The sequence below is a fragment of the Gopherus evgoodei genome, chromosome 2 (assembly GCF_007399415.2).
Source record: "Gopherus evgoodei ecotype Sinaloan lineage chromosome 2, rGopEvg1_v1.p, whole genome shotgun sequence".
Taxonomy (NCBI): Eukaryota; Metazoa; Chordata; order Testudines; family Testudinidae; genus Gopherus; species Gopherus evgoodei.
This window is the reverse complement of record NC_044323.1, coordinates 158,207,029-158,226,551: the sequence shown is the minus strand read 5'-3', so window position 1 is coordinate 158,226,551 and position 19,523 is coordinate 158,207,029. Positions and strand designations below refer to the sequence as shown.

At 47.8% G+C, this 19,523-nt stretch overlaps 1 protein-coding gene across 5 annotated transcripts in view; it reads left to right on the top strand.

Moving 5' to 3' along the window:
- BMP1 (bone morphogenetic protein 1) overlaps nucleotides 1-7,061 on the top strand; it is an 85,684-nt gene extending 78,623 nt beyond the window's left edge. For 4 of the 5 annotated variants that reach the window (XM_030552100.1, XM_030552097.1, XM_030552095.1 and 1 more), the window contains exons 16-20: nucleotides 1,580-1,705; nucleotides 1,991-2,118; nucleotides 2,633-2,846; nucleotides 3,546-3,796; nucleotides 4,932-7,061. In XM_030552100.1, the coding sequence (XP_030407960.1) occupies nucleotides 1,580-1,705; nucleotides 1,991-2,118; nucleotides 2,633-2,846; nucleotides 3,546-3,796; nucleotides 4,932-5,066 (854 nt within the window). In that variant the 3' untranslated portion in view covers nucleotides 5,067-7,061. Of the gene's footprint in view, nucleotides 1-474; nucleotides 873-1,579; nucleotides 1,706-1,990; nucleotides 2,119-2,632; nucleotides 2,847-3,545; nucleotides 3,797-4,931 lie in introns of those variants that run through there. The other variant, XM_030552099.1, reaches the window with a different exon arrangement.
- Nucleotides 7,062-19,523: the final 12,462 nt, after the last annotated feature.

The window sequence follows — 19,523 nt, the reverse complement described above, 5'->3', positions numbered from 1 at the left end:
CTGCCTCCTTGTGTTCTCCTCTATGCAGAGCTAAAGCTGTGTTAGGCCAGTGAATGTGCGATAACGTGGGAAAGGAGGAGTTGCTTCTGCCCTGAAAGGAACACTCCCCCAAGCACCTCTAGGGGGTGCTGCACCAGAAAGTTCCTCCCGTCCATCACTTAATGCTGGAGCTAAAGTTTGCTTTCAAGAGCCAAAGGGAATGGGCGGGGTGTGACTCAGTGGGATCTGGTAGATCTTGATGCCTTTCCCTTGTGCTGTGCTTCTCCTGTAGTTTGGCAGCAGTAGCTGTGTCTATGCTTCCCCTTTCCTTCGGCTCTGTAACACGTGCTACTGAATATGGCCCCGCTCTCTGCATGTCCCACTGCCCCCCAGCCCTTTACTTGGCTCCCTTATCTTGGTGTCCAACTCTCCCTCTGGGCACAATGGCACAGATTCGTTTTCATTTTCACTCTCTCTCCTTCTCTGTCATTTCAGAAACGAAGCAGCAGCTGCAGCCCCCGAAAGCTCGACCACCCGGCTTGAAGTTCCGCCTGCAGAAAAGAATACGAGGCCCTAAAGGAACTCGGCCAATCCTCCATTCAGTTTCTCAGGAACACCACTGCGCCTCCAAAGGATCCAGGGAACAGGGAACCAATGTCCTTCCGTTCTGTTCTAGCTCACAGCCTCGCTCAGAGAGCGGCCCAGGCCCCAAATTCCGTGCTTGACAGAACTGGTTGTTGGCTTTTTATTTTATTTTTTTTTTTATTCACCATTGTTTTTAGACTCCTCTGGTTTGTCATTGACCAGTTGACCTTTATTTCCAATTTTTATTGTGTCTGTGACATTTCCTATTGATAAGTAAAGAAGGACACCATGTCCTGGTCTTTCTTGCATCTTTGGTTGTCCTTGTGTCTGTTTTTCTACCTACCCGTCTGTACAGTAAGCAGGTAATGGTTGTGTCCCATATATATTGAATTGATTTCCATATGGAGTTAGCACAGGGCAAGATTTGTAGAAATGGAGCTTGGTTCTCCTCTTGCTTGCACTAGTTTGGTGCTTCAATCACTGCATTCACTATGGTGGAAGTGAGAACCAGGGTCAGGCCCATAGATCTGGTTGCTGCTGGAAATAAGAACTTGCTTGTCTGATATTTTCCTTCCACTGATAGCTGAAAGTTTTGAGTCCCAGTCCAGGGACTTTCAGTAGCAGAGCACTCAGAATCTGGGAGTAGTGAGTGAGGTATGATTTAGGCACTAGTTGGCACAATTTGTCTCCATGGAAGATGTTTCCACTCGAACAGGCGGTGTTATGGATTGAGGTCCCTTAAGCCGATGTTCACCCCAGTGCAGAAGGGCCATAGGGAGGCACTGGACACCAATTCAGTCATGGAATTTAAGTGGGATTTTGTAATGCACAGAACCTTGTGAGTGAGCCTTCTGCACTGGGGGTGAGTCTGGCCCTTTCTGAATGGCTCAGCTGCCCTAGATTTCACCCCATTGAGAAGGATTGTCCATTGCAATGCTGGCGATTCATCGTAACCCAGCAATGAACAATACCTAGGCCCTGCTAAACCAAGGACTGCTTCTTTTCTTCTCCTTAGACAAAGATGAATGTTCGAAGGATAATGGAGGGTGCCAGCACGACTGCCTAAATACTTTCGGCAGCTACCAGTGCCAATGCCGCAGTGGCTTTGTGCTGCATGACAACAACCACGATTGCAAAGAAGGTACGTGTGTCCCCAGGATGGCAGGAAAGGTTCAGTTGCCTTACTGGGCTTCTCAGCGCACAAGGTCTCTGAAGGGTTTGCTGCCAGTGTCCTCTGGACCGTGCATAGGTTTCCCTATCTCTTCATTTTTCTCAGCAACAAGGGGCTGGCAAGGGGATAAACAGCTTAGCTGACCCTTTGGGATTGTTGGGTAAGTGAATTTTGGGGGTGGAGGAAGGGTGGAGAAATGACCCTTTGGAGGATAGCCCCCTGGCTGACTCCTTCTTTGGGATCTTCTTCCTGCAGCCGGCTGTGATCACAAGGTGACGTCCATCACTGGTACCATCACCAGCCCTAACTGGCCTGATAAGTACCCGAGCAAGAAAGAATGCACCTGGGCAGTAACTACCACGCCTGGGCACCGCGTCAAACTGGTAACGTATAGAGCAAGGGACTAGCAGCAGAAAAACACACATGTGATATGGTGATCACAGCCACCGGTCCCTGTGTGAAAGATACAACACCTAGGAATTTCCAGTCCGCTTCAGACCAATGGTCTGTCTAGGCCATTGTCCTCTCTCCAGCTATGTCCAGTACCAGATGCTGTGCAAGGAGGTGTATAGCCTCTATAATGGACAATGGAGCCATGACACACATGGGAGGAAGGGGACAATTATGCAGTAACATCCCTGGGGAACACTTCTTGTTAATGTTGCTTTGAGAGCAATCAAATGAGATGGGAGTAGATTGCAGACAAGGTGACCGCTGCACAGAGAAACTGCCAGCTGTGTCCAGACTAACATGGCTTCTAACAGCATAGCCAGAGACATGCTGTATGGGACTTGGAATGGCCCCCTATCACTGTCGTGACTTGAGATCTATAGAACTTCAGTGCTTTGCCACCTACTGTCACTGTAAGTTTCCCTCCATCTCCTTCCCTCTTCCCAGACCTTCACGGAGCTAGATATTGAGGGTCATCAGGAATGCACTTATGACCACTTGGAGGTTTACAATGGGAAAGATGCCAAGGCTCCAGTCCTGGGCAGGTTCTGTGGGGCTAAGGAACCGGACCCCGTCATCTCCACCAGCAACAAGATGTTCCTCAAGTTCTTCTCTGATAACTCCGTCCAGAAGAAGGGCTTCCAGGCCACCTATTCAACAGGTAACTGGGTTTTTGTTTACTTGGTGTTTGGTTCAGTGGCAGGTACCTAAAACCTCCAGAGCGTTGTGGCGATGTCAGGCCAGGTGTGAAGCTCTGGTCCCAGAAGAGAGGGGCTAGAATATTATCCCATTTCACCCTTGTGTCTACCTAGGAATTGTGGTGCTTTAAAGACTCCAAGGCTTGGTATGGTTCAGTATTTTGTATAAGGTGTTAAAAGTGTAGAGAGAGGCAAGGGGAGGAGAAGAACAGAGAGATTAGGGGGTCATTGGCTGATAGTAAAGCAATGTTGAGAGGCACAAGCAAAGCAGCTGCCATGTTTCTTTTTGAAGTCACAATTTTTGAGGGCAGGATGGCTTAGGAGATCAGGGATGGGACAGGGAGCCATTCACTTCTCCATGACCCATTTGACCATCTATCTCACAGCTGCTCAACAGATCCTGTGCAAAAAACACCCAAGGTTGGCAGACTAAGCAGAGAGGCCAAAGTCTGGATGAGGCCAGAAACTGAGCTCCACTCTCCTTCCTTCCATGACACACAGATGGGGTGGCTGTAGCACCTTAGAGACTAACAAATTTATTTCAGCATAAGCTTTTGTGAGACATTAGGAAATAGAGAGGAAAGGAGATGACCCTCTTGGGCAATAGTTGCCCACCCTTCTTCACCTCCTTGCTATGCGCATATGTGTGTTCTTACTTCCAGTCTGTGGGGGCCAGATGCGAGCTGAGGTGAAAACCAAGGACCTATACTCACACGCTCAGTTCGGAGACAACAACTACCCTGGGGGCTCGGACTGCGAGTGGGTGATTGTAGCGGAAGAAGGCTACGGGGTGGAGCTCATCTTCCAGACCTTCGAGATCGAGGAGGAGGCCGACTGTGGGTACGACTACATGGAGCTCTTCGACGGCTATGACGGGACAGCGCCACGCCTGGGGCGCTACTGCGGATCTGGGGTAAGTTCCCCTGCTGTGCTCACTTCCTTCCCACTCCTACCCCTGCTTGGCCCCAGAAGGAGGGGAGAGCTGCACCACGTCCGGAGCAAAACCATGCGTTGCATACCGCTCTGAGCCAAGAACTGATTGTTCAGTTTGGTGGCTGAACGGAAAAATCCAAAGGAAAAACCAAATGTTTTTGTTTGACCCAAAATGAATTTTTTCCCAAGGGTTTTATTATGGTTTGTGGTGGTCTTCAGCCTTTTTTTTATTTTAAGTTTAAGCAAATCTAGCTAAATTTCTAAACAAAAAGTCAAAAAGGTTCGTTTTGAATATGTCTAACTCTTTTGACTTTTTCTATTTTTTTTTTTCATTTATTTTGAGACGAAACTATTCACTGAATTCAATCTGGATTTCCAACCCAGAGAGGGGGTGGAGTTTGGACTGAAAAATGCCTTTTTTGGCAAATAAATTAGTCCCTGAAAAAAAAAAAAAACCTGACCCAGCTCTAGCACTCAGCTACTGCAGAGATGGGCGCAGGGTAAGAATCTATAGAGAATGGAATAACCAATGATAATGCAAAGCATGGCAAGCCCATTGGAGGAGAGGGGGAAACACCTAACCCCTGGCAAGGAAGCGATTGAGCTTTCAGAGCTGGGGGAGAGGTGGTTGAGACCAAGGAGGGATATTTCAGTTTCACTTGGGTCCATTAGGAAAGAGGGGTAAGCCAAACCGAAATCAGTGTCCACCCAGGGTCTGCACCCATTGAACTAACCCAGTTCAGGTTGGTGCATAAATAAGCCTTATGCTGCTAGCCCAATGGCCGCCTAGGCTGAACTGTGCTAGTGGACACCGCCTCAAGCAAGGTGGGGTGTAAGCTGCCCCAGCCCAGGAGTTGCCCTGGGATTCAGCCATTGCTGTCAGCCCCCAGTGTCTTCGCCCTGCTCCCTCCTGGCTCCAGGGCCGTTGATGGTTTGCTGCTGACCTCTCTCAGCAGAAACTCATGGCACTGGCCCATGAGGAAGGGGAAGATGAGCCCAATCATCCCAGAGAGTCTGTTGACTCTCAGGCCCCTGCAGTCTCTCACCCTCTGGGTCTGTGAGGGAGAAACAGTGTGCCCTGACCGGCTCTCTCCACTCCATTGCCTCCCCGCTAGCCCCCGGAAGAGGTCTCCTCCGCCGGCGATTCGGTCATGGTCAAGTTCCACTCGGACGACACCATCAGCAAGAAGGGCTTCCACCTGCGGTTCACCAGCACCAAATTTCAGGACACTCTGCACACAAGGAAATGAGGCTCCACAGCCACCAGGACCCTCGCCACCCCACGCTGGAGGGACGGTTCTTTTCTGTATAGAACAAATACATGTGCGGGGAGGTGGGGGGAACCAGACAGACTGGATGGAGAAACACACAGTGAACCTCAGCACTGAGACACACTCACACAGAGGCTACGGCGCAGTCAGCTGCTGGCATCGACCAGATTGGGGGCGGGGGGTCTTATCTCTTTAAATATCCATTCCTGGGCCTCTTTTTGTTCTTTGAAGCAGGGCACCACCCAAGCCAGGAAAAATGTTCTTCTTAACCACTTTGCAACTACCGTTGATGAATCGATTGTAACCCCCAACTTCCCTAACCCCCCAACCCCCGAGAGGTATCGCTTAATGCAGGAAAGTCCAAGTTTATGGCAGACGTTTTCCTTTATAAACTTGACAAAGCAGGTATCAGCTCAGCTCTCTGAATGTACAAACCCCATAGGAGTGAAGAGCCCAGCAAACACACAGAAGCTGCTGGCTATCTGTTGTAACAATGTAATAAAAACTCTGTCTTGTAAGGAGATGGCCATCGGCCTCTTTAACTCTCATCTGTTTGGGGTTTTGTTTCAGTGGTGCTTTTCTGAGAGACACCTAATGTATCGGAGTCCTTTTCCCCAAATGTTCATTCGTTCTTTTTAAAAGTCTGATCTCCAGTTGGAGCGTTGTCCTCTTTCATGATACATCAGTCGATCTAGAGACAACCCCGAAAGCAATTGCGGGAAGGAGCCATGCGCTACCTCCGGCCCCATTTGGAAAGTCTGTGTCTAATAAACGGAAAGTGTTGCAAACAAAACCGCCTGGAGTCCTTGCTGGTGTGCGCCTGCTATCCAGGTATTCCCATCTGGGCTCTCTTTTGGATCCTTTTTGGATCCTCTTTCATCCTCTGCCATCTGGTGGTTGTTTCCAGCGATGCTGTCTCTTTCTGGGGTCCTGCTTTGCAGAAGCCATTGTCTCATTGGGTTCCAGCAGTGCTGGATCCTTCTTGGGAGCGATCCTAATCTCTTGGATACTATACTCGTGCCTGCTCCCCAACTCTGCTGTTTCTTTCAGGGCTCCTGTGGTAGTGTTCTGCTCTCCAGATGTTTCCAGCTGTGATCTCTCTTTTGTGGATCCTTTTCTGCAGCCTTCTGTATCTCTTAATCTTCCATGGGTCTGATTCTCCTTTCACACTCATGTTAATCTGGAGGAATTCTAGTGGACTCAATGAAAAGTCTCCACTATATGGTAAATGAGAAGACTAAAAAAGGCCCTATCCATCTGGGGCTTGAGTCAGCAAAGCAATTAAGGAGTTGCTTAAAGTTAAGCGAGTACTTAAAATTGATCATATTTAATAAGTACTTTTTTAACGTGTTTTTATATTCAAATATCTTATTCCCTCACCCCATTTTGTAAGGGGAATAGTAAGAAAATATTACAGAGCAATTGAGAGAGACAAAAGAAACCCATAAGGTAACATGGGCATTTACATTCAGCAAAGAGCAGAGTCCTGGGTCTGAACCCTGGCATGGCTGCATCTCAAGTTTGCTAATATGAAATGCTCAGTCGCTGGCTCATTTTGCAGTAGGCACCATACGTGCAATGTGAACAATGTTCACACATAAGTGGGTCTCTCTGAACCAGAGATGGGTCTAAACCCAAACTCCAGAGTGTCAGGAAAGCTCGGAGCCAGGCCTGAATCGTGCAGTACAAGCCAGCTCTGATTGCAACAGGCATTCTGAAGCTGAGGAGCCTTTAACTGAGGCTTTAAACAGATTTATAGAGCTGGTCAAATGCATGTCAATGGCAAAATGCAGACACTTGGATCAAATTCTCCATTCTCAACCCAAACTGTCTCCAGAGTCCTTGTGGACAGAGGAGTCACCAGCTTTGTCATGGGTGTGCGGGAGCAGGGCCGGCTCCAGGCACCAGCTCAGCAAGCAGGTGCTTGGAGCGGCCAAGGGGAAGTGGCGGCAAGTCGGGCTCTTCGGCAGCAATTCAGCAGTGGGTCCCATGGTCCCTCTCGGAGGGAAGGACCTGCCACCGAATTGCCGCCGAAGAAGAAAGGGACACAGTGGAGCTGCTGCCGTTCGCAATTGCAGCCTTTTTTTTTTCCATTAGGAGGCACATGGGTAGGGAAACCACGACGCCCTGGAAACATTTATCCTCAGCCCTCCCAAACTCATCCCCCCTACTCCTCCTCTGTTCAGTCCAAGAAACAAGCATAAGTTTGATATTGCCTCCATCCCCTTGCCCAAGTCTGCCTGTCCCTCTTCCGTTCTGTCTTGTGTCTCTCTCTACATGAGCTGCTTGGATGGCTTCTCTCCTGTGGGTCTGAGACTAGTACAGTGCTTTTCCTCCAGAAGGCTCTCAAGGCACTTTGTGAGCCCCATACTGGGAAACAGTTGCCTATGGGGTGGGATGGCAGCTCTGTTAACAGCTAGCTTAGAGGGCTGTGGGAGATTGGGGGACACCAGCGGAAACACCAACTCCAAGTGCCAAAAGACTTAATGTCTTTGCAGAGGACACAGGATGTCAGCCTGCTCCAAAAGACACAGCCTGGGGTCTCATCTGATCTCCCTCGGAAGGATAAAGGTTAGATGCACTATGCCCCACCAGAGACCCATATGGCCAAATCCTCAGACCCTCACTCAGTTTTTAGGCAGTCCTTACTCAGCAAAATTGCCAGTAACTCCAGCCAGAGTTTGCTTGATTAAGGAAAGAGCAACTATGGACTAAAACCTGAGTCAGGACCTTGGGAACTGCATTGTTCTTTCCATCAGCTTCAGCATGTGTGCTGTAATTACCTTGCTAAGCAAACTGCTTCATTCAGAGTGTCCCCACCACCCAGACGCTTAAGTTTCTCTTTTGCCAGCTGTAGCCTGTTGCTCCTTCCTTGGCCCAGTGGTTCTAGAAAAAGAGAATGATGCCCAAATACTGTGACGTTGGATATCCTAGAGTAAATAGGGTGGATAGATTTGTTATCATCGACCTTTTCCATAACTGCACTCCTCTAGCCAGGGCCTAGCTGGGACCCCTCTCATTTAACAACATGAGAAGAGCAGGGGGGGCATGACCCCCCAGCACTAGGTCATGGACCCCAGCTGGAGAACCGCTGAATTTAAGGATTCCATGAAACCGGTCACTGGACTTTGTCCTAAAAGTGATTAAACTGAAATCCACCTCTTGAAAGTCTCTGATGACAGCCTAGCTATGAAGCATGCTTATGACATCACCTGGGCAGCTGCTGATGTCACAGAAACCTCAGCACCTGGCACAATACTCTTAAGTGAAGGTGGTATGGAGATGGGTCAGGTGAGCGGACAGGGAGCAGCATGAGACTCCAGAAAGAAAAATGGAAGGAGATGCACTACACCCCACGGCAGCTTTCCAAGAAGATTGGAGTCACCTACTCCATGGCCCAGTTCATAGTGCAGAGCTATCGCAGGCCACGCGAGGACAAAGCTCGCCAACATGTCACTCACCTTCAGCCAACTCCCAAAAAACAGAACATGACTGTGTATGAGGCCCAGTGCACGTATTATGTCAGGACCAGGGGCCGAGGCCAGGAGTTAGCAGACTCTGACGCACCTTTGACATTTAGCTGCAGAGCAAAGGGGAAAGCGGAGGAGGATATGCGTGGCTATGACACTCCGTTGACATCTAATGCCAGGGGCAAGAGGGGAGCCAAGAATGTGGGTGACTCTGATGTGCCTTCTCTTCACATCTATTCAAGATCTTATTCCAGGGCCAAGTCCAGAAAGGAGGTCGTGAGCCCCTCCACATCCTATTCCAGACCCTGCAGAGGAAGAAGCTACGTGGCTCCTGCTAGAAAAGCAAAATTTTCTAAAGGAAGGAGAGGAAGAAGGAGGCAAAATGTAAAAAGGAGAAAAGGAGCCCAGGGTGGGAGATACCAAAGGGCGAGAAAAGCTGTCCCTTTTGTGCCTTCCAAGCAACACTGCCAGAGAAAAGGCAGAGAAATACCCATAAACCTCCTTCTGGAGGTACCATTGAACATATACCTGGAGGATGAACAATGGGCAGTGAAAGAAGAGGGGAGGCAAACAGGCAAGAAACGGAGGAACAAAGGTGTTGCTGTCCAAGTCCCTTCCATCTGCACCACCGAGCTGGTAGCAACAGATGGCTATCAGACCGATTCTTCTTGCGGACACAGGGAATCCAGGACCAGCCAGTGGTCTGCAGCTGCATCCACGACTGTAGCTGAGAGCCCAGGGGAAAGGAAGGTCCCGATCCCTGAGGAGATTTCCTGTGAACATGGGGTTTATCCAACAGGGGGCAAGGTCCCAACAGAAATCAGCAAGGAATGCACTAGCTCTGGGTGGTGGGAAAGGATCCAAAACTGGCTGCTGTCCTTTGGAATGTATTTGGAAAATATAATAAAGTCTTAGCTCTCCCAGCCAGATGCTTTCCTGTTTGCTATTGTTTTACTGGTCCCTAATGTGAGCATGCTTAGAGTGCTGAACCAGGGACCATCTGCATCACAGTGGGCACTTGCAGGTAGCCTGCTGTGAGCCACTGGAGAATCTAGCTAGCTAGGTTTTGAGGACCTGATTTAAAGGACATAGGAGTCTTTGCACAGACTTCACTAGGCTTTGAATCAGGTCCTTATATGGCCCTCACCACCACCATCTGCTGAGCACCTCACAGGCTGCATCCCAGGTGATGGGGATGATCAAGTGATTACCTGGTCCCTGGCCACAGCCCCATTGCCTCGGAGGCAGCTTAATTAATCACAGGGTGGGGGCTGAACCAGAATCCCTTTAAAGGACCACCTCATCCTGAGAGAGTCACTTGGATTTTAGGGGCCCAACTTGAGACCCCTTACAGGGGCCTGGTTTTCAGATGGAGAGTAGGTAGCTGGGTGGGTAATAAACACTGTCTAAAAATTAGCCCCTGTTAAGGTATCTCAAGAAGAGCTAGGTGGGGAACAACAGTTCTCCATCCTGGCAGTGTTTTTGAGAGTTCCAACCTTTTTCCTATCCCGACTTGGGATGAAAAGTCAAAACTCCCACAAACGTTTGTGACCTGATGATCTGAAAAATGTTTTGTTTCGATAATTTTGAAACGTCTCCTTTCCATTTCAACCTTTTTTTCCATTTTTAAAGCTTGTTTTTTTTAGTATAAATTAACCAAAATGTCTGAACAAAAAGTTGCTTTGCACCGGAAAATGAAGCTGTTCGTTTCAATAATGTCAAAGCGGGATAGTTCTACAATTTCAGAACTTGTTCTTCTGAATGGGGGAGAGTTATCAGAACTGACCCTCCCCCACAAACAGTTCCAGCCCCAGCAAATTGACATTTTCTAACCAAAAAAACTTTGGATTGGAAAACTCCCGACCAGCTCCAGTCTTAAGTGGGGCCCTTGGATGCACCAGTCACTTTTGAAAACCGCGGCATGCAATTGCTGCTCCTCGGAACCTCTGGATGGCACTTTGATTTAGGTGCCGCCAGCTGCAGGGAATGTTGGCTTCATTTCTCCCTTTCCCTGACTCCCTCGCATCTGCCCAGCTCACATCTGGATTCAATGTCTTTTGGCCCTAACACTGTTTTTGTGTCATTGCCCAGCCAGCCGTTAACATTTCGGCAGCCACAGTTCTGTCACTCGGAGAATGCAGCTTCTTTCAGCTCCCCGGGCTGTATCTCAGGGTCAACATCAAGGGCACACTCAGTCACCTGTGAAGCCTAATTTGCAATAATTTGCAGGCCAGTCCCAGTTTTAACCTAGTCTTTTCAGTAGCTGTCGATCAGCCCTGTGCTAACTGGACCAGCTTTTAGGCAGAGACTGAGTGGGGAGAGCAGACCTGGAGCACATCTCTGCTGACTAATGAAATTCTGCGCTAACTGAGCTGGCCGATGTGTATGTGCACCACTGCCCTCTACTGGATGGTATCTGAACTGCTCAGCTGTGTGGCATGAGCCTTATACTATTGATAACTACTAAAAGAGATTTGACAGGTAGCATCAGCATCATCAAATATGCACAGTCTACTGAGGACCACTGCACCAGCCAGAGTGACTATGCTTGATGGTGTCGCACCAGGCCTTGTGTAGTGAAGTTCCCAGAGCTGGCTCATTCCTGCAAATCCACAAATCCCTGGGATGGCCCCGCAAAGGGCTCCAGGTAGGGTCAATGGAGAGTTTTGGAGAGCATGGTGTGCTGGGGTGTTTTTGTCCATCCTGACAACGTGGCCGAAGAGCTGCAATGCTGCTTTTGAACTTAAGTGAAGAGAATTTGTCTGAAATCAACAAGATGAAATACAATGAGAATAAGCACAAAGTACTACACTCGGAAGGAAAAATCAAATGCCCAACTACAAAATGGGGAATAACTGGTTAGGTGGTAGTACTGATTAAAAGGATCCGGGGGTTATAGTGGATCACAAATTGAATACGAATCGTCAATGTGATGCAGGTGCCAAAAAGACTAGTATCGTTCTGGGCTGTATTAACGGTGTTGTAGATAAGACATGGGAGATACTTGTCCCTCACCTCTGAGCACTGGTGAGGACTCAGGTGGAGTATTGTGTCCAGTTCTGGGCACCACACTTTAGGGAACATGGATAAATTAGAGTGAGTCCAGAGGAGAGCAACAAAAATGATAAAAGATTTAGAAAACCTGATCTATGAGGAAAGGTTAAAAAAACTGGGCATGTTTAGTCATGAGAAAAGAAAACTGAAAACAGTCTTCAAATATGTTAAGGGCTGTTATAAAGAGGATAAGCAGCAAAGAATCCTGTGGCACTTTATAGACTAACAGACGTTTTGGAGCATGAGCTTTCGTGGGTGAATACCCACTTCGTCAGATGCATGTAGTGGAAATTTCCAGGGGCAGGTATATATATGCAGGCAAGATAGAGATAATGAGGTTAGTTCAATCAGGGAGGATGAGGCCCTGTTCTAGCGGTTGAGGTGTGAAAACCAAGGGAGGAGAAACTGGTTTTGTAGTTGGCAAGCCATTCACAGTCTTTGTTTAATCCTGAGCTGATGGTGTCAAATTTGCAGATGAACTGAAGCTCAGCAGTTTCTCTTTGAAGTCTGGTCCTGAAGTTTTTTTGCTGCAGGATGGCCACCTTAAGGTCTGCTATCGTGTGGCCAGGGAGGTTGAAGTGTTCTCCTACAGGTTTTTGTATATTGCCATTCCTAATATCTGATTTGTGTCCGTTTATCCTTTTCCGTAGCGACTGTCCAGTTTGGCCGATGTACATAGCAGAGGGGCATTGCTGGCATATGATGGCATATATTACATTGGTGGACGTGCAGGTGAATGAACCGGTGATGGTATGGCTGATCTGGTTAGGTCCTGTGATGGTGTCGCTGGTGTAGATATGTGGGCAGAGTTGGCATCGAGGTTTGTTACATGGATTGATTCCTGAGCTACAGTTACTATGGTGCGTTGTGCAGTTACTGGTGAGAATACGTTTCAAATTGGCAGGTTGCCTGTGAGTAAGGACTGGTCTGCCACCCAAGGCCTGTGAAAGTGTGGGATCATTGTCCAGGATGGGTTGTAGGTCCCTGATGATGCGTTGGAGAGGTTTTAGCTGGGGACTGATTGTGATGGCCAGTGGAGTCCTGTTGGTTTCTTTCTTGGGTTTGTCTTGCAGTAGGAGGCTTCTGGGTACGCGTCTGGCTCTGTTGATCTGTTTCCTTATTTCTTCGTATGGGTATTGTAGTTTTGAGAATGCTTGGTGGAGATTTTGTAGGTGTTGGTCTCTGTCTGAGGGATTAGAGCAGATGCGATTGTACCTCAGTGCTTGGCTGTAGACAATGGATCGTGTGATGTGCCCAGGATGGAAACTGGAGGCATGAAGGTAGGCATAACCGTTGGTAGGGTTTCGGTATAGGGTGGTGTTAATGTGACAATCACTTATTTGCACCGTGGTGTCCAGGAAGTGGACCTCCCGTGTAGATTGGTCCGGGCTGAGGTTGATGGTGGGGTGGAAGCTGTTGAAATCGTGGTGGAATTTTTCCAGAGTCTCCTTCCCATGGGTCCAGATGATGAAGATGTCATCAATGTAGCATAAGTAGAGAAGGGGCGTGAGTGGACGAGAGCTGAGGAAGCGTTGTTCCAGGTCGGCCATAAAAATATTGGCATATTGTGGGGCCATGTGGGTGCCCATAGCGGTGCCACTGATCTGGAGAAATATATTGTCATCAAATTTGAAATAGTTGTGTGTGAGGATAAAGGCACAGAGCTCAGCAGCCAGTTGTGCTGTGGCATCATCAGGGATACTGTTCCTGACAGCTTGTATTCCATCTGTGTGTGGGATGTTCATGTAGAGAGCCTCTACGTCCATGGTGGCTAGGATGGTGTTTTCTGGAAGGTCACCAATGCATTGTAGTTTCCTCAGGAAATCAGTGGAGTCACGAAGATAGCTGGGAGTGTGGCATAGGGTCTGAGTAGAGAGTCCACATTCCAGACAATCCTTCAGTGAGAGTGCCAATGCCCGAGATGATGGGGCATCCAGGATTTCCGGGTTTGTGGATCTTGGGTAGTAGATAGAATAACCCTGGTCGGGGCTCTAAGGGTATGTTAATTTGTTCCAGTGTTAGTGTAGGGAGTGTCCTGAGTAGATGGTGCAGTTTCTTAGTGTATTCCTCAGTGGGATCTGAGGGAAGTGGCCTATAGAATTTGGTGTTGGAGAGTTGTCTGGCGGCCTCCTTTTGGTAGTCAGACCTGTTCATGATGACAACAGCACCTCCTTTATCAGCCTTTTTGATGATAATGTCAGGGTAGTTTCTGAGGCTGTAGATGGCATTGCGTTCTGCACGACTTAGGTTATGAGGCAAGCGATGTTGTTTTTCCACAATTTCTGCCTGTGCACGTCGGCGGAAGCATTCAATGTATAGGTCCAGACTGTCATTTCGACCTTCAGGAGGAGTCCATTTGGAGTTCTTCTTCTTGTGCTGTTGGTGGGAGGTACCTGTGTATTAGTGCGCTGTTCAGTGTTGTCCTGAAAGTATTCTTTGAGTCGGAGACGGCAAAAGTAGGCTTCTAGATCGCCGCAGAACTGTATCATGTTGGTGGGCGTGGCAGGGCAGAAAGAGAGTCCCCGAGATAGGACAGACTTTTCTTCTGGGCTGAGTGTGTAGTTGGATAGATTGATGATATTGCTGGGTGGGTTGGGGGTACCACGGTTGTGGCCCCATGAGGCAGGTAGGAGTTTAGACACCTTACAGTCCTTTTTCCTTTGTAGAGAGGTTAAGTGAGTAATGTAGATCTCCTGTCTTATTTTAGTGAAGTCTGTTTGTATGGAAGTTTGGTTATTAATGAGGTTGGAGAGCTCTTTTTTGACGTTTTCCTGTTTGCTGTATAGGATGCTGATCAGGTGGTTCCTCAGTTTCTTTGATAGAGTGTGGCATAATCTATCACTGTGGTCTGTGTAGTATGAAGATAGCAGTGGATTTTTTACCATTAGTCCATTTGGTATGATGTCCATCCGTTTGCATTTGGAAAGGAAGATGATATCTGTCTGTATCTGTGCAAGTTTCTTCATGAGGTTGTTGGATTTCCACTCCATACAGCTAAATGCAGTGATCCATTTAGTGATCCATTGTTCTCCATGGCCACTGAAGGTAGGACAGTATAACAACGCAGGTAATACACAGGTTTGATAGATCCTGAACTTTGTCTCAGCACAAAGATATTTTGGCATCCAGAAGCGAGATGTGGACATCATGCTGGAGGCAGTGAGAAATACTGCGACTTTGAATGCAGCTTGCAGCCTAGGTAGATAAACTCATTAATCTCTCCACAGAACTCAACCCCACCTGCAACGGGGGCCCTGCTGGCCCCGCTCTGTTGTTCTGGCCCTTGATCTTCTGCCACGAGAAGCTCAATTCCATAGTGGAGAGGTGCCTTGGAGACCTTGGAGGGGGAAGGCTGAAATACTTGGACTTCTCCACCAGCAAGGCAGTGTCATCAGCAAAGTCTCAATCAGTGAACACTTCTTCACCACCCTTGATTCTGACATGTGGAGCAGGAAGTCCCAGTATCCAATCAATTGCTCAACACAGAATAGCGGCAGGAGGAGAATGCATCCCTGCCTCATGTTGTGTAGAAATGCAGCAAAAGTTGTGAACCAAATGACAATGGCCTGTGCTTTTACAGTAGCTAGCGCTGAGTTCTCTCTCTGCTGGTATCATCATGCATAGCCCTGGCATGCAGCACAATCCTGACGTGGTTTTGTTTCACCACACCTTTCTGCTGGGAATCACAAATGATATAACCAGTAAGCAGCGATTTGCGGTGAGATGCGTAATTCAACACATTCACTCCAATTCCCTTCTGTTTGTCAGGCAGCTCCAGTCTGGGGGTTCACATCTGGTCTCAGAGGCAGTGGAGCGGGGTTGGGGTGGGGGAATGAACCCAGCTGCCAATGCACCATGTGTAATGTCCCAGATGTCATCTTGCTGGGGGCAAAGAGCAGGACAGTATGGGGCTGACACCCAAGAGAATACAGCAGAGGTAGGTAATTGAAATGGTGCAGAGATAACCAGTTCTTCAGCATAAATCTTGTTTCCTGGGAACCTGGATTCAGGATTCTGCATTCAGGCGGTGGCCGCTGGTAGTCATTTTCAGCACTCAAGATATGGGATATCCCCAGGTCCACGTGGGATAACAAAGGTGAGTCTAAAATGAGACACACTCCCCTAGGGAGGAGCGGATGGGAAGTAGGCTAATGTACCTATGCACCCACGCTCCCCCTGCACTTCATTTAGTGCCTTCGCATTTCAGAAACAAGACAGCTTTGCGGCTCCTCCTTGTAACCAAACTAGCTAGTGACGGGATTAAGCTGGGGGAGCGGGCTGGGGTGGGGGGTTGTCAGCCGTGGAATAGCCTCCATCCTAATGTTTCTCAGAGGCTGGTTTGTTCAAAGTGTCAAGTGGTGTCTGTGTACTGCACTGCACTGTTCTGGGGTTGGGGGCAGCAGTGAGCAGTGGGGAATGGGGACGGGGGTGGTCGCGAGGGCTGCTGAAGAGATGGAGTAGATAGGGCATCCGTTGCTAGGGGCATTGTGAGAGTGTTTGTTGCCAAGGAGCATAACAACAAGGGCACCTGTTACCAGGCAGGCCTGGCAGCGAGCTCTGATTGCAGGGGTGCTGCAGCATTCAATAATATTTTTTCTTCTTCAGAGGGTGGTGAAAGATCATGTTTTTAAGTAATTTGCAATTTTCAGTGTCAGTTTTAGGGCAGCTGCAGACATTGCTCTGTGTGTGTCTGTGTGTGTGTACATGCACACCCACGCTCCTTGAAGAGACCTTCTTTAAAACCTACATGCCTCCCCTCTAGGTCCCAGGTTGTCTAGGTCAGGGATTGGCAGCCTTTCAGAAGTGGTGTGCTGAGTCTTCATTTATTCACTCTAATTGAAGGTTTTGCGTGCCAGTAATACATTTTTATGTTTTAGAAGGTCTCTTTCTATAAGTCTATAATATATAACTAAACTGTTGTTGTATGTAAAGTAAATAAGGTTTTTAAAATATTTAAGAAGCTTCATTTAAAATTAAATTAAAATGCAGAGCCCCCCAGACTGGTGGCCAGGACCTGGGCAGTGTGAGTGCCACTGAAAATCAGCTCACACGCCGCCTTCGGCATGCATGCCATAGGTTGCCTACCCCTGGTCTAGGTGGACAGAATGACACAGTTCTGCTAAGAAAACAGGAAAAGGGAGCTGAAGGACAGACGTGGGACTGGTTATGCCTGGGTTTGCTAGTGAGTTACAGAGCTTCATCACTAGATGAAAAGGTTCAGAAAAGGGCAACAATGATTAGGGGTATGGAACGGCTTCCATATGAGAAGAGATTAATGAGACTGAGACTTTTCAGCTTGGAAAAGAGACAGCTAAGGGGAGATATGATTGAGGTCTATAAAATCATGACTGGTATAGAGAAAGTAGATAAGGAAGTGTTGTTTACTACTTCTCATAACACAAGAACTAGGGAGTCACCAAATGAAATTAATAGGCAGCAGGTTTAAAACAAATAAAGGGAATTGTTTCTTCACAGAATGCACAGTCATCCTGTGGAACTAACTCCTTGCCAGAGTTAGTTGTGAAGCCCAAGACCATAACAGGGTTCAAAAAAGAACTAGATAAATTCATGGAGGAATGTCCATCAATGGCTATTAGCCAGGATGGGCAGAGATGGTGTCCCTATCCTCTGTTTGCCAGAAGCTGGGAATAAGTGACAGGGGATGGATTACCTGTTCTGTTCATTCCCTCTGGGGCACCTGGCACTGGCCACTGTCGGAAGACAGGATACTGGGCTAGATGGACCCTTGGTCTGACCCAGTAGGGCCATTCTTATGTTCTTATGATCATCCATCCAACTCCATCCTTGGACGGTAATGATCAAAAGCTGTCTCTGTCCGAGGGGTGCCCAGTGGCCCACATGAATGAGTTTTCTGGGTCTTGGCCCAGTTGGGCAGGCATCAGCATCCCCAAAACAATGATCAGTTAGTACGAATTAGTCCCCTTGGTTGGTAGCTTCAGCAGAGAGGCCATTGACTGAATGGAGCATTCAGAGGAAAGCACAGTGTGGTCTAGTGGATAGAGCATGTATTGGGAGTAGGAAGACCAGGGTGCTACCTAGCTTTCCCACTGTCCCATCTCTGTGCATCAGTTTCCCCATGTGTAAAATGGGGTTAATTATACTGACCTCCTTTATAAAGCACTTTGAGATCTACTGATGAAAAATGCTACAGAAGAGGTAGATGATATTATTAGTGGTGGGTAGGAGTGTAGGGAGAAGCTTGCACTGCCTGCCTCTGCCCATGCTGTACCTGCTCTGTGCACAATCTCCAGGCTTGTCTCTTATGATGCAAATTGTAGATAAGAAAGCTGAATATCCTTTGGGAGAAAACCCTGATCTGATGGTCACAGCTAGATCCCTAGTATAAAAGGCAGCCAGTCCTTACCTCTGCTCCAGGAGGAAGGGATATACAAGCAAAGTGGCAAGTTTTCTTTTCTTTTTATGCACTTAATGCTAATATTACGAGTGGGATAAAAGTGAAAAGCATGATGGGTAATTGCATGCTAATTGCCAGTTAGTATCTTATTTAGCAGTGTTCTCTCTCTCTCTGTAGCTTGCCTAATTTGCAAAGGGAACTTGTGTGCGAATAGGATCTTTTCATATATAATTTAATAACAACAGATTCTGGCATAAAGAAGAATGACATCTGCAGTGACCCTTACTGGAATAAAAATTTCATGAGCCATCGACCCTCATGCTCCCCTGTACAGGCTGCCCACCGGCCAGCGGTCAGGAGGGACCCTGCACTTTCACCACTACCTAGCATTGTACCGCACAGTTGGCCAAGTGCGTGATGCAGATGTGTCAAGCCTCACTCATTCTGGATTAATTGCCAGGCAGCTTCTGAAGTGCCTTGCTCTTGTGGAGATGAATTTTGCAGCATCTTAGATGAGTAATTTAAAATGTCTCACTGTTAACATCTATGAAATCACAGGCATTTAAACTGTCACGGCTTGGAAAGCTCTGCATGATGAGTGAAGCTTTTATTTATTTTTTTACCACCCTTAAAGCATTTGGCATTTCTTACTGATGAGAGACAGGACACCAGCCTAGATGGACCATTAGTGAGTCCCAGTACAGCTGGAGGCAGGATTCTGTGCTGGATGGTCTATCTCAATGCAGATGGAGTCCAAATGAGATTCAGATGGAGACCAAGAGAGAGGGCACTGGGCTCTCTCAATGTAGATTGAGACAGGATACTGGTGCCGTTGGGAGACCAGGCTAGATGCACCCATGTTCTAGTCAATGCAGCAGGAGACAGAATCCCAGACTAGACCGACTTCTGGGCTGCTGTGAAGTAGTGACTTCTATGTTCTGAATCCAGAACCTCTTCCTGCTTTGTTTGTGTTCATTGCAAACTCTTTTCCTCTGATTTGCAGGCACAGATTTGTGCACAGATCCTCAAAGGTACTTAGGCACCTAATTCCCATGGGAGTAAGGTGCCTAAATACCTTCAGGGATCTGGGATTTTGTGCCCAGTTCCAAAAACAGAGCGTTCGCCAAACTCTGGAGACCTAACTGCAAGGTGGGCGGTCAGTCTGTGAGCAGCATTCGAGTCATCTCAGGGCAGGTGGGGAGGAGGGGAATGGACCCTGGGCTGCAAGATCCTCTCCACCCTTACAGGCAGAAATACTGCAGTCTTCTGTAGTGATAATGCCAAGTAGGGTGGGCCATACTCCACAGTCCTTACTTAGGTAAAGTCAAGTACTGAGTAAGGACTGTAGGACTTAGCCTAGTAGAAACTCTTTTGTGAAGCTATTGTGCTTGGGGTCATTACTGTAGGATACTGTTGTGTTTTTTGTTATTGTAGTATTAATTACTGCTGAGCAGTGATATGCTCTTTGAAATTCTGTAATATTATTTACTGGAGAATAGTGTAGCATTCATTTCTGTTGACCATTGTTCTGTTTTT